The following is a 15,561-nucleotide window of genomic DNA, read 5'->3' on the forward strand; positions in this document are numbered from 1 at the left end:
ATTTGTTGAAATTCGGCAGATTCTTTGTTGTTACTTTATACTGCAGTGACAATAGTTGACTGGGAAATATGATGTAATATATTCAGTGTCACATGTATGAATTGCCTGGGCAATCTCAGTTTTGGAATGTCCCAACCAAAATGCTAGTTCACAAGAATAATTTTGCCCCAGTTTTAGGACACTAACTGCAAAAAACCACTGTATTTCATTCAAATGAAATGAAAACAAAATATTTGGAGAAAAGTGACTCATGTATCAACTAACTTAATTAGGAGTGCTTGTAATGAAGTATCAGAATTAGAAGGTTGTTTTTTTTTTAGCTAACCCCAAATTAAACGGAAACTGGCAGCATGCAATGGCGAAACACGTTCCAGAATCAAAACCAAATAACATATTTCTTCTCATAGGCCCCAAGGGAAAAAAAATAGAATATCAGCATTTTCTAATAAGCACATATAGAAACGTCAGCCTTAAAAGTGATACACCTTCAAAACCTCAGTAATACACTGTTATTGTATTGACACCCTCACCTACAATTCAAGTAGTTTTCTATTTGTTGCTTTCTTCAGGTAATGTAATACCACAGCAGAAAAGTGAGCAATTGAGCTATTTGTTAAAGTACACTGCAAGAGCCAGTATTCCTTCTGAAGCACATCAGCTGCCTCCAGTGGAATTATTTCAACTTTGCTACCCAGTGCACAGCATACATAACAGATTTAACCTAAGTATGGAATATAGTTTAGTCTAAATCAAAATGAGCAAGTCTCACACATTAAAAGATGATATGAAGTGGGTTGATGTCTGTTGATTAACATATTCAGGAGCTTCATTTTAGTCTGTCACTCTACTGAAATTTAAACAATTATTCATATTCTGGAAAAAATGAAGTGTTTCTTGACTTTGATACTTCATTTTTTTCACATTTGCTGAGTTTTTTTACTATTATATACGAATAATTTGTCTCACTTTTAAAAACTTTTTAGATTAGTTTTTTTTGTTAATTTATAGACCTCTAACTGATCCATGGACAACATACTAATGGATTCACATTCCATGGCTAGCAAGCCTCCCTGCTGATGTAGCTCACACTGAACAAAGGTTTCTGCATCTTCCAGCTTTATGACTGCACTGGAGACTGCTCCAGTGAAGACAAAACAAATAGTTCCAAGGTTTCTGATGGACTTGTTGACATTCTGTTAGTCCAAACATGTAACAAAAGTTCTGCCAGCTCCATGATGTCTTCATGGTTGCAGCTGTTTGAGTGAAAGGGTGCTGTCAGTGCTGCACCCGGCAGTGAAAGCCTCAATAAAAATGGTGCACACGTTGAGCTCCCTACACCAAACAGCCAGAGATGCAAACTGTTCCCTTGGCCACCAGCAAAACACAGCTCATCTTCATCATTTTCCACACTAAGTACACTACTGTATCCCTGGTGGTTTCTGTGAAGAGCCTCATGCCAGAAACATAAATTGGGATGTTTCCCAGTTCCATGCTTATTTAATTGTGAGTGACACAGAAATCCTTTTGATCATCTTTAGCAAATTTCAGTATCACTTTTCAAAAATATTTTCGGTGTCAGCAACTGTTTGTAAGGAAGATGATTTGATATTAACACACTGAAGAAACACACTTTTTAACATGAGTATTTTAAGTTCCAGACTAAGCACTTAGACAGATGTCCTAAATTTGTTATAGTCTAATGTTTTGCCTCAAATCAATAATATTTCAGGGTTATTGCAGCAAAGTCTATCCTTTACCATTTTCTTCTACAAACTGATGGTAGAATCAATGCTGGCAAAATGAAAAAATTTAGACAAATGTAGTAAGAGACATTTACTTTGGCCTGTGGAATAATCTTTAAAATTAGACAGTATGTGACATGATGTTAGTCCATTTACTATGTAGCTTTTATTTTATGAAACAAATAAGAGGCTCAGAGTTCATATGAAAAGAGCTTAGAAGAAACAACTGCCATCAACACTAATGTAATTCTACGGGAACATAAACTACCAAAATTATTGACAGTGGGTAGGTGAGGAAATGATGGTATGTCTTCTGACACACTAGTGCACTGTAGATGGCAGATGAGAAAAGCAGTCTAACATCAAAACAATTCTGGTCTGAAGAGAGATGAAAATAACAGAGTACTCAAGAACCGTTGTACTTACTCGCACAAAACACCTATCAAGGAGCCATGTCCCTAAAAACAGACAGTAAAATTATCCTAAAAGAGACATCTCCTTGGAGTTCATGTTTTTAAATGTAATAATTTAACAAAAACATGTTAACAACCACATTACAAAAATATTTAGTTCCAAATAGCACCCAATAGATTCCCAAAAAAAAAGACTAGAAATTTAAAAATATCATCACTGCATATTCTCACACTACAGATTTTGTCATTATAAGGGGAAAAGAAAAAAATCTCATTATTTCTGACAGAAAAATGACAGAAGTACAACTTCAGCTTTAGAAGCAGGAGAGCTATTGTTGTTAGCACAAATGATAACAGTTGGATGTTGCTGGATTTTAACCACAGCAATGTCCTTCATTTTTGCTGTCAACATTCCCAGAAGCATTGCAGATTTTTGAATGACTTGGTTCTTGGATTCTGCCATGTTGTACTCTTGTACAGAGCACTAAAATATTGTTCAGATTTAAAATCTAATTTAGTTATTTACATAGAAAAGCAATTAAGTTCATATTCACAGCAGCCCAGACATGCTTACAGTAAAGAGTTGAGACGTGCTAGAGTAGAAAGTACTTAAGCATGAAAAAAAAATTATCCAATAAGGAATTTGATTTAGGGATCACTTTTATTCAGATGTAAATATTAGCTATAAGGCAGTTTTTAAGCTAGGCAACAAGAATAAAAATGTGCTGAAATTTTAATTTAATCATGAATTGCTTTTCATCCCTTCTACTGTTAGTTTTCCTCTACAACTGCTTCTAAATTCTACAATTACATCAAAATCACAGGACTTGGTGTGATGTCCTCCTGCACATCCATTTTTGACAAGGCTGTGCTGTCAGCTATTGACCTGCAGCTCACACTAACTTCAGCATCCATTACTTCTGTGGGGTGACAAGGGCTTAGAGGGAGATAAATTCGTTACTAACACACTGCAGACACAAGGAGTTTAACACAGATACTGTAAAATTCAACTGTAACAAGCAGTGCCACAAAAATTTATGAAAAAATTTTTCTCCATGTTATAGATATGAGAATGCATCCAGGTTGCAGACTTCTCATTTTTAGCCATAAACATTATAATGAGTGTAACAAAAATACCTACTGATTTCCTTTCAGAGTAATACTGGCATTTTCATTCATGAAAAACCATTCAGTACTACCCAGTGCAGAGACTATGCCTTGCAAGCCAGAGATTAACTGATATGTAGATTCCTTAGCTCAGAAATGGATTTTAGAATAGTAGTTTCTTTGTTGTATGGGTTTTTCATATATATATTTTTTTTACTTTGCTGTAATAGTTAGTAAAAATGTGGCTGAGCTTTGAATATCCAAGGAGTACATTCACCATCACTGATGACAGTTTTCATCAAACATTTGAGAAGCAAATGTAAGAAAATTGCTTTGTTTTGCACTGTAAAACTTTATTTTTAATTTTTTTTTGACATTTCTTCTTAGGATGACATAATTATGCAATAAAAATAAATTATTTGGCTATTTAGTAAATATAATCTGGAAAGTAATTAAATACTCTCAAGTCTGCTGTAAAACATTAGGAACTGAAGGGCATAAAATTTATAGCTTATTCATGTGACAGCTATTTGATGCTAAAATAGAGGGCCAATGCATTTTTAAAAGCACAATACTGAAGCACTGTATTTCAGTAGAGGATTAAAAAAAAATCCTGATACTAGCTTATAAAATCTGTATGTACTTAGTACATACATTAAAAATTGCCTGATTTACCAAATGCTAAACAGAAAAAAGATTTAAAGCATCATTTCTTGTGTGTGCGATACCACATTTTTGATTATTGAAAACCACTGCTTTGGATAAGAACTGCGTAACAGGTCATTAAAGGGTTAAATTATAAAAAAATCTGGCTACCAGAAGGAACAGCAATTTTTAAGATGTGAAATATACAAAAGGTTTTATTTAAAAATTATCTGCTTTTCTACTTTAAAAACTGAAACTGTGCAGAAGAGTATTATTTCAGACCAATATGGAAAAAATATTATTTCTTAAACCACAAAGGGACAGTTTCATATGATGTCATGAACGGAACCTTAGCCTTCAGTAAAGAGGAAACAAAATTCACTTTGTAATATGAACCTCTATCAAAGGTGGAAGTGAGACAAATATTACACGCTATCTAGACTGCCATGCCAAAAGGGTAAATTTAAGAAAGAATTTCCTGGCTTTGGAGTCCATAAGTCTACTCAGTAAGATTTTTTTGTGTGTGTGTGTGTGGTTTGACATCTCTTCTGTACTTCCACCCCTTTTAGAAAATTTTATAAAAGGATATAAAACTGATGAAAATCCAGTCACATGGGCAAAGGCAAATATACTAAGCACTGAACATACTTAAAGTTTTAAAGCCAAAATTGTTCACCCAGTAGTAACTTCTGTCCTGTATAGTACAAAAGTCGATTGAATACTTGATGTAATAGTGAGGGAGATCAGACTGCTTATACTTAGCTTTCTAACAATATAAAGCAGTAGTGATCCTGTTTTAAGAATACATACTTCAGATTTCTAAATTACAAGTCAGGAAAAAATGTATAAACACATAGAATGGTATGATTTTTACAAATTCCTTAGGAAAAAGAGAGGACATGATATTTCTGGTATTACTTCTCAGCCAAGACTCTCAAAGGCTCATTTATTTACTTCCATGTCACAAAAAACATTTAAACTTTGGTAAAACAGTTATCCATCAGCAATCCATGCACCAGACCTCACTCCCACATAAGGTGTTTTAAGAACATGATTTCCTGCTTAATAATATATTTTAAAGTGACCTTTCTATGTTTTAGCCTTAATTTGTACCATAAAGTCTGCAAGCTGGTGACATTTAGTTTTGCAATTTTTTAAGTTTCAGCAGACCAAACCAGTTAAAATATTTTAAATGACATATTTCCACCTCTGCTCTGATCTAATAAAAACAATAAATTACAAATCTTGGATCCACTTAAAGTAAGTTTAGTTTATAGTAGCTGTGGCTCGATCTAACACTGTTTCATGACATCCACACTCTTTGTAGAGAGCAGTTTATTTGTTGATTTTTTTTGTAGTTCCTGTCATTGCCATTGAGATCAGAACAGATGGATGTGCCTGTTTTGTTTTCTTGACCCTCTGAATGAGGAGATGTGCCAGAAATTTGCAAAAAGCCAATGCCAGTGCTACTATGCACAGCATAATGCACAACAAAAGGCAAAGAAAACTTTTTAACCATGTCAGATTTTTTTAACATTTTAAGCAATTTAAGTTCATGGAATATGAACAGAGAATAAACTCAATCTTTGTCTCATTTCTGTGTCTGATTCTGATGTTCTCAGTATATTGTTCTGTTTGAAACAGGTTGAAGACAAGGTGATTGTCAAGGAAGTGCACTGTCCAGAGCACCCATTGGGACTACAGAACACTTCATCAGAGTATTGGAAAAAAAAAAAAAAAAAAAAAAGAAGTCCTCTTTTGAGATGGCACATCATGGCCTGTGAATTATACCTGAGACACCTACAGTGCGAAAAAATAACAGTGTTTCAGAGAAGAAATAGGCTTCCTAAATATGACAGAAGCCTGCAAAACAAAATTGTTTGAATGGTGTTAATGTTGCTACAGTACTCTGATAGCTTTGGCAAATCTTTTAAGGCACAGTAGCACTGATCAAGCCAGAAGTAGCTGAGAGGAGAATAAAACAAGAACCATCAGAAACACTTGCATTTCTTTAGACAGCAGAATTCCTAGAAAATTCTTCTTTGATTTGCTCTTTGAGACCCCTGTAATGCAAAATTGTGTCCAATTTCTTTAGAATAGTGATATCTGAACAAATACAAATGTGCAATATTGTATTTCCATAGTATTTTACAATCAATATAAAACATCTTCTCTAATAGAGAACAAAACAGAATAAATAAATGAACATTAAACATTGCTTTTAAAATTTTCACAGCCACACAGAAGTGCCTTTCAACACTCTTGATACAGATGGGAGAGATTCAAATTCTTAAAAGTACTTGATTGAGGCCATCTTATAAAACTGTTCTGGCCAGAAGAATAATTCTAGCAACTTATAACATATATATGCTGAGCCTCAAGCCAATTTTTACTTGCTTTGAGAAAATTTTGTTTTATTACTTCTTTCTTAAATGATTTTTTTCAAACGGAGGGACCTAAAATCACAAATGTGCCTGTACAACACTGTATAATTACTCTCTCTCATAGTAATAGGCAATTTCTGAATTTTTCATTATTAATAATGAAAAAAAATTCCATTATTATTTTTTCATTATTAATAATGTTACTAAACATAATTAAAAAACAAGTGTCAGAACAATTCCTGTATAGGGGTAAATAAGCTCATAGCAAAGATTAATGTCACAGGTATTCACAGTATTTCAGGAATACAATAAATTTAGTCTAAGAGGACTGTAAAAACAAATTACAAGAGAATAGCAAAATCTCAGAAAGCCTTTGGTGTGCAAGTCACCTAAATTATCAAAAGAGTTCATCAGAATCACTCTTGGTGCTCTTTCATTTGAGTGTTTGGCAATTGTTGAATCATTAAGGGCGCACCACTCCTGCAGCAGATGGAACTACTGCTGTTCAAAACCAAAAAAAAAAAGTGGAATGGAATTTACCACAGAGAAAACTGGTGTGGTTTCATACAATATTCTACTGTTTTCCTCCGTCTGCTTGCAGCTTCATTTCACTAACAGCAACATTAGTAGAATCTTCCTTGGTGCCACTTGTATCCAAAGGAACCATTCCTTTCCTAAGTGCTAGAAATAAGTCACACAAAAAAGATGATTAAGCATCTTCAGAATCATACATTAAGTAAGTTAGACTCAATGATCTTAGAGGTCTTTTCAAACCTATGATTCTTGGATTTGGTTGACTGGCCATTAGTTTTTATTTAAAACATGTATTTCATTATATGATATTATAATTTATTCAGCAAGTAATAAATATTCATAACTGAGAAGAGAATATTTTCTCTGTTTTCTAGAGAAATAGATTTTAATACTCTATAATACAGGCACAGCCATGAGCTTCCTTATACATAAGAAATGTAGACTGTTTAAAAATATTTGATTCTTTCACTAAGATATATTTTCCATTTATTTTTCCAGAACTTTTGTTTAAATGAGGTAAGACAAACCTCTCAAAAATTTGTGAAGGAATATCTTTACCAACAGAATGGACTTAAGTCACCAAGTGACACTGAAGCGGTGCTCATACAATGTCATACTGTGTATATACCTTCACAGCAGGGTACATATATAGTGAATCTTTCTAAATATATTATATTGCATCAAAATGCAAACAATATGAATTGACAAAACATCTTATCATAAAATGCTGAAGAAAAAAAGTCAAATATCCAAACATTTAATAAAAGGTAGAAATTAAGGGAAGAAAGTGCCTAGCAGCTTATACAACATACCCTTCTTCTAATGGCCTTCTTTATAGCACAGGCATGTAAGAAAAGTTGTCCTACTGAATATCCAGAGTGCAGTTTTTAACAATCCAGTAAAATTGTAGCAGTACATAACCAAAAGTTATTTAACAAGGAGCAAGACTTCACAGTTTGGTTAGGAGGGGTGAGATGTTTTCACTTTCAGAAGAATGAAATCACTGTGTTTGGAACATTGGTATAACAGTGAGTTCTAAGTATTCAGCATCAAGTTTTCAGAATTGGTTCAAAGCTCTGCTCTGTACACTATGTCAGTGGTACCTCCTGTGGACAGTATTCAAAGTAAGGCAAAAAATCATAAAGAAAGTTCATTGCTTAACTTAAATTCAATTTGCATTTTTCTAAGTGATGATGTCAAGTTTCCAGTCATTCCAAGTTCTTATGTTTAAGCAGCCCTAGGTTTTATTCTAGAAGGGTGCCCACAGCATAGTGATGTTGCAATGTTTCTTTACTTGTAAGTACGTTACATTATTTATAAATGCCAATAAAAATAGTCTTAAGAACTTATGAAAAAGTGTACATAGAGGGATAAAGACAGGCACCAGCAATACAGTGCAAAAGTTAATTGTTCTGACAATAAAGCCTACATTCAGGACAACTCAGTTTTATTCAGTTGTGGTGTCAGTCCTACTTCCTACCATGTTGACACAAGAGTATTGTCCATCACAGCTTATGAAGCCCTGGAACATAAATTCCCAACAACAATAGAAAGCCTCTAAGACATATGGTTTCTGGGAAACCATCCAGGTTAAAACCTCAAAGTGATGAAATGTGCAAAGAGAAAAGCAGGACTCAATTCACAAAGCTAATGCGAAGCATGTGCAACTCTAGGGACTTTAGTACTCAAAATTTCAGGAAAATACAGTGGCCGTAAAAACAGTTTCTGAGGATTATTCTTTAGATAACAACTAGTAGTGACTGTCTGGACCAACCATTTTGGTCTGATAATAATATCGACTGCAAACCACATCTAGTGAATGTTTCCTTGAATAAATTATTTTCTCATTTCAACTTCTTAATTTCCAAGAAAATGGGTACAGAAATAAAAGCACGTTCCCTCAACATATTTTAAAATATATTTGCAATGGAAAAGCTTTTATAATTGCAGAAATTATACCAGAAACAAAACACAATGTTGATGTTAATTACTTTCCTTTTAGCTGCTTGCTGCATTGGCAAATTTTTAGTAAATATATATATACGGAAACAGATTGTTGTTTCCTTATTTATTTTTCCATATAATTTGTCCTTCTTTCGTCAACCAATTTTAAACTTAAATCCCACTATCTCCCTCACAAATAAGTTAAATTATATTAAATTACTCTGCTCTCCTTCCAGGTGCCCTCCACAAGTCATAGGAGACCCACATTGGGAAGGAAGCTTCTAGTACTAGTTATTGAATCTATAGTCTGTAAGGCTTCATGAGTTGAAGAGAGATGGAATGGGGAAATATAAATCACAAAGGCTTGTAAACTGCTCCAAAAGGCAAATGAAAGAAAAAAAATTCCATCCTTCTGTTTCTGAAGGAGGAAACAATTAATCACAGAAAATAGATGATGACATGTATAGGAAGATTTATTAAAAGCTACAGTAGGTTTGGGAGCAAAGATGTCAAATTATACTTCACTGTCAAAGTCTCAAATGATAATTAATTAATATCATTACTGAAATTTAAAGTTCATTATGTTTTTGTGACTATCATGATTGAAGTAGCTGACTTTTCATTTGCCACCCCCTGAAAAATCTCCTTAATGCTAATACCACAGCAGAATTTTCACTGCCCTCAAGAACTATACCAACAACTTCAAAATACACATTTGACTGGTGGAAATCAGTTTCAGCATAAAGTAACAATCAGTCAAAAACCAAAGTCTGTGGAATAATCCACATATTTCAGTGCCATAAGCATCAAGTAGTGAATTGACCACTGTCTATTTTTTTTATTTCCAGAAAATTTAGTACTTAGTGCTGGTAAAAAACAGTTGAATCAGAGAATAAATATGCACAACTGTTTCATCAGATTGGTATTCAGATCTCATGGATCCTATTTCTCTTAAAACTGCCTAAAATTTATTAAAAAGTTTTAAAGCAACAAAGTCTTAGCTTGTTTAATTCAGATTAAAACAGTATAAAGAAATTGTAATATTTTAGGAACTTTTAAGTGGTATTTTTAAATTTCAGTAAATTTTTGCAGTGACCACTTTTGGAATTCTTGAGACTGGAAGGGACTGCTGGAGGCCATTTATCTGAACATTCTGTGAGGCATCAGTTACTTCTTTTCTATACCCAAAACAGGTTCAGCTGTACTTTGATTTGTAAGACTTTGATAGGGAGGAGGTTTGGGAAAACAGAAAAACCAACTCTGAGACAAGGTAAAGTGTTCCTGAAGTACAGATGATACGGACATATTAGCTCCTATGCTTTATTCCCACTACTGTTATTCAGTGTGCTCTGCAAAAGATACTAACTCCAACCCATTCTGAAAGGAAGAGAAACCAATTACCTTTAACCTCATCAGATCAGCTCAGGACTTACTGGTGAGCAGTAATATACCACAGCACTCATTCTAAGATGCAATGCTTTCAAAGTGCAATGAAGCCTGAAACAGGCTTCAATAGAATGTAACTTTCTAAATACGTTCCCAGTACACAAACTGGCTATACTGAAAATAAATGGAAGATGATACCCTTCTGAAGAGAAGTGTTTTGATATCCATGTACTGACATGCTTAAAAACCTCCTTAAAAACCTGGTTTTTAAGTCACTTTTGACACTCATGCAAAGGTGTGCCTACGTTCCCAATCAAGACCCAATACGCCCTATGTTTTATTGAGCATTTTCCAACTGTATCAGAGATCCCATGACTTCACATGAACACAAGCTGTATATGCACAAGGGGATAGAGAAAAAACAGTAAAAAAAAACTATTGAAGTAGAATTAGTGAATTCAACTTTCACTGAGAAAATGCTACACAAGCATGAGACTAACTGGTACACATTAAAGATCTTGGAAAGAATCCATGTTTGAGGACAGCTCTCGAGTCCCTCAGAAGACCAGAGGGTCTACACAGCTTACAGAGGTATGACTCGTTAAGCAGAGATTCAGAATTCAAGGGCAGCCCATTTCTTTGGCATAGATAAACAAAATATATTGAATGTACCAGTCAAAAAACCCCAAACAACTGTCAGTGGGATGCAATGAAGTACTTCCTAGGCAACAACAAAAAAAACTAAAACACAGAAGGATACTTAAGATGGTTCCAGCACTTCTTTTTTGAAAAGTAGCGTCTCACTCATCCAGGAAAAAAAAATTTAGAAGAAAAATATATATTACCTGTAGATTTTTTTTCTGTGATATAATACTTACAACCTGAACTTGAAAGCGGTGAGCTGCACAAAAAGCTGTTTTGAGTTCGCCAACTAGAAGAGTGAGCAGCCACTTCTACATCAGAAATTTCAGCATCCATTTTCACATCCTATGGGAACCAAATAAAAATAATTTAGTCTGTTACTATCAAGCAGCTGAAAACTTTAACAAAAAGTAGTAGCACACGTACAGGCATATGCTGTGATTTCACACACAATGGAAAAGCCTGATTTGAATTCTCTGCATTCTCAGTATTGCACTTAGGTTCAAATTAATTTGCTTACAAGTTTTATCCCCACTTCACCACTATAAATGTCTGCACAAAACTGCTTTGCCTTGAGAAAAGCACTGGCAGCACTGCAAGTCTTTTCCACTACAGCACGTTGTAAAAATGCTCTTTCCTATTCACATCACATCCACAGTTCAGCACATACCATATCAGCAGGGCAGACATGAGTGAATAATGACTTCCTCATCAATGAATGGTTCATACTAATTCACTGAAGTTCCACAAGTAGTAATAAATAGAAATCTATTTTCTCTGCCACTGAGGAAACCTAAAGTTCATTGATTTCTCATATCATAATACCTATGGTGCTTTTGAAATTTTTTGTTAAACCATTAAATAAAGTTTTAAGTACAATGTTACTATTCATGGCTAAACCCATACAGCATAACTTCTTGGTGAGGAAAGTCATTTGGTCTATAAGCTAAAAAGCGAAGATAAATTTAAAAAGGTCATTTAGACAAAAATCCCTGAAAAATCTCTATTAGCTCTGCAGCAAGTAGTCCCCGGTTACAATACCATCCAAAATAAGATTAAAAGCTTGGCTTGGTATCCAAATTACTCAGTTTCTTGAAATGAGAAGATGTAATAATGAATAAATGCATCAATTCATAAAACACACATTTTTACTGCTGAATTCTTATCATAAAAAGCCTCAGGGAATTTTGTTAAAACATCTTGCAATTTATCATTTATGTTGATACTTAATTTTATGTTGATATATAAGATTTGAAAACTAAACAAAAAAAAAATGACATTAATTTAGAGATACAATAAGCTTTTGTTCCATCACTGAAGAAGGATTTACTCCTATTAAGACTAATGGGAATTAATCCCCTTATGTGCTGATGAGACTTAATAGCTAAAGTGTTCATAGCACAATAACAATTTTTAAAGAATAATAAAAGTTTTTGTCTTTCTATTCTGCTTCCAGAAATGCTTTAAAAGAAGAGCTTTAATCAAGAAAGGTGCCTCTAACAGTACCTGCAATACAAAATGGCTTTCTTTTACAGAAACATTAATGTATAATATATAATGTGCCTTTTGCCATATGCTTCATTGACAATCACATCTGTTGTGTTTGAGTAGATGGTCAATCGTGTATGGCAGGGAAACTCTCCTAAAATATTTGTATCTCTACATCAAAATATTTATCTCTGGTTTTGCTCTGGCTTTCTGCTTTGATTTTGCTTCTGTTGCTATTTTCTTTTAATATATTATGTTTATGGGGTTTTCCCCCAATTTCATCTTTGTCTACTATTATTTGGCCCTTCCTTATTTGAAAAAATCAAGATTGTTGTACCTGATGGTATTCTGCCAGCCTATGGCCTACTTTTACTACTGGAAATCTTCCATTTTAAAACATACAAAAAGAAATTATGATTTTTCTGGGCTTCTAAGCAACAGGCATTTTAAAGCCATCTGATAAGATTACACAAGAGGAGGAAGATTGAGGGGGGACAAAAGAAATCATAACAAAGAAAGAAAAAGACCTGCTTTTAGAGAAACATTCAACTTTGGTTTAATTTTTCCTCCTTAAAATGAAAAAAGACTGGGACACAAGATTAGATAATGCCTGCCTGAGATCAATGCTGGCAAGCAAGCTGAAACAAGTGTATTATAAAAAAGGCTAGAAAGAAAAACATAACAGAGGAAAAAGATTAATTTCGGAAGTAATTTCATCTAAAATGATCAATGTAAAAATTTTATAAGAAACATGGATTTTCTTATCACCTAACAAGTATCTGTCTACTTTGTATAGCAGGGGCACTATGTATACAGGGTGAACCAAAAATATCAGAAAGAATCAACTTTGGTGTCCTCAAACCTACACTCTTCCAGCAATCAATTTTAGAGACTCCCAACTGACAAACACTAAAATAAATAAATAAATAAATAAATAAATAAAAGGCATTTGAGTTAGTTTCAAAGGAGGGTGAGAAAGGCAAGCATTAAAAAGGTTTTTTTTAGTCTAAGCTAGCCTGATCACTGAAATCAGATTAGCGCCCGTCTGTTACTTGGTTTTGAACATTCTGTTCTATTTGCAACAGCCGTGACAGCAAAGAGTACTGTATGTCATGCAAAAACCCAATTAGGCCTGACTAAATGGAAACCATTAAATGCTCTCGGCTGTCTAAAGAAAGAGAATTGTTTTGGAATAAGCTTTGCACTGGATTCTGATTACTGAGTTCAAATCACACAAGCTCAGTAAGTTCAGTCAGCTTAGTGCTATGTTATGTTCTACCGTCAGCTGATTGCATTCCACTTAGCTTTTCAATGTTTTCCAAATTTCAGTAGTTACTAATTTAGTAATGCTTCTGTGGAGGGAAGAGAAATTCAAGATACTGAAGATTATCACCAGCAGCATACTGATTGTGCCCGTTTCCTCCTTTCAATTCTTTCTTACAGAAGAGCAAGATGGCTTTTTCAAGTAAGTTAGTACCTTCTGACAACAGCAACTTACCAAGCTATAACATTCTGTATTTATTTTACCTTTTCCACTTTTTAAAAGACATGCTACAAGTATGTCCTCATTTTACAGAAGGAAGATGATTACGTATAAGTTGGGGAACACAAACATCTTTTTCATAGAATGTGTGATCCTTGATTTGAGCTCATTTGCTTAGAGACACAGGCATGATGCATTGCCAAAGAAACTGATTTGATTGAGACATGTAGCAGAAATACTAGTATGATTCTTCAGGTCTGATCACTTATTTCAAACACTTCCATAAGAAATCATAATTCTGCTGAAGTAAGCTGCTATCACAATGACAATGATATGACAATGAACAAGCTAGTAAAGGAAAGAAAGCATGTTAATAATTGGAAAGTTGAACTCATTACAGGCAAAGTTTCTAAAGAAGAGCACTGGATTTGTATTGCAGGGAGTTAAGTTATTCATGATTAGCACTGCTGTAAGTCCAGTGAGTGACCTTTAGCAAATCACTTCCCTGCTGTTTGCCTGGATTTAATTTCTGTATGAAAGAGACATCATACAGAATTGTTTGCAAAGAATGGAAATATCAACTACTGAAGAATTACTACATGTAATTTATAAATTAGTCAACCTTTTTATAGGGGAAACAGGTTTCTATATCTTTTACTTGAATGGACAAGAGAAAAATGAACAATTAAAAAATTGCTGCAGACAGTAATTTGACAAAGCACGTAAACACTTCAGAGTAGTACGACACAATAAGATACCTTTCTGTGAAAGTTGAAAGATTTTTTGGAAAGTATCCATGGCACTTACAATGAAGGCAATCTTTAATTCATCAAATTTCATGCCATGTCAATATTACCTGCCATGCCATCAGCCATGCCAGCTATATGAAACATGCATGATTTCAGTCTGTGTTTGTACTAGGAGTTAATAAGGTAAGGTTATGTTGCTGAAAGTAATTGTGACAGAGAAGTGGAGTACACACACATACCTTGACTTGCCTGACTCTTTGCTTTGACTCTTCCAGCTGCTGCTGCAAAGAAGTCACTATGTCTTTATATCTCATATACCTCTCCTCAATCATCTCCTTTCGGCAATGTGACTCCTAGAAATGCATTAAAAAATTTAGATGATTTCATAACGTGAAAAGTAGCTAGAAATTCTGACTACTGTGAATGCAGGTATCATTTTCAACAAGAAAACATAATGTTTCTCACTGAACTAGCTAATGATTCCCTTGAGTTAACAAACCTCCTAGACAACCTGAGAGGTTTATCAAAACTTACTTCCTCTTGCCTTCTCCCTTCCTATGAAAACATTGAAGGAAGAACTTGCTAGCTATTGTACAAAAAACTCCAATATGCTATTTGCAAATAGAAACAGTAAAGAAGCTCCAAACTGACATCTTTCTCAAAGCTAAGGCATAAAGCTTACCTCTCTTAAATAATAAATTATTTCTTAAACAAAACACTATGTTGATAGGGGCTCATCTTCAGAAAACTATCTTTAAAAAATTAAGCATGATGGAGAAGGACAAAGCCCGACTGAAACCAAAGATTTTGCATTCCAATCTCACAAATACTGGCTAATTTATAACTAGAGCAAACCAGAAAATTACAGTGTAATTTCATAGCAGTGTTAAGTGAGAGAGGGCAAGTGTGAAGGAGATTGCAGATGTCTGCTAAGAAAAAAATTTTTTTTTAGTAGAAACAGAAGGTAAACATAAACCTCTGTCAGAGAAAAAATAAAAAGCTCTTCTGGGGATATCTGGAATGTGAAATTAAAACTACACATCT

The 15,561-nt window shown here is 34.0% G+C and overlaps 1 protein-coding gene across 1 annotated transcript in view; it reads right to left on the bottom strand.

Moving 5' to 3' along the window:
• Nucleotides 1–594: 594 nt before the first annotated feature.
• The window catches only part of CEP128 (centrosomal protein 128), a 102,307-nt gene continuing 87,340 nt past the window's right edge, over nt 595–15,561 (bottom strand). Inside the window, exons 23-25 of the mRNA XM_041472104.1 lie at nt 14,757–14,870; nt 11,034–11,142; nt 595–6,972 (exon numbers count right to left, since the gene is read on the bottom strand). Of these exons, the coding sequence (XP_041328038.1) occupies nt 6,866–6,972; nt 11,034–11,142; nt 14,757–14,870 (330 nt within the window). The 3' untranslated portion in view covers nt 595–6,865. The remainder of the gene's footprint in view (nt 6,973–11,033; nt 11,143–14,756; nt 14,871–15,561) is intronic.

The sequence above is a fragment of the Pyrgilauda ruficollis genome, unplaced genomic scaffold, assembly GCF_017590135.1.
Source record: "Pyrgilauda ruficollis isolate IOZ18807 unplaced genomic scaffold, ASM1759013v1 scaffold28, whole genome shotgun sequence".
Lineage (NCBI taxonomy): Eukaryota > Metazoa > Chordata > Aves > Passeriformes > Passeridae > Pyrgilauda > Pyrgilauda ruficollis.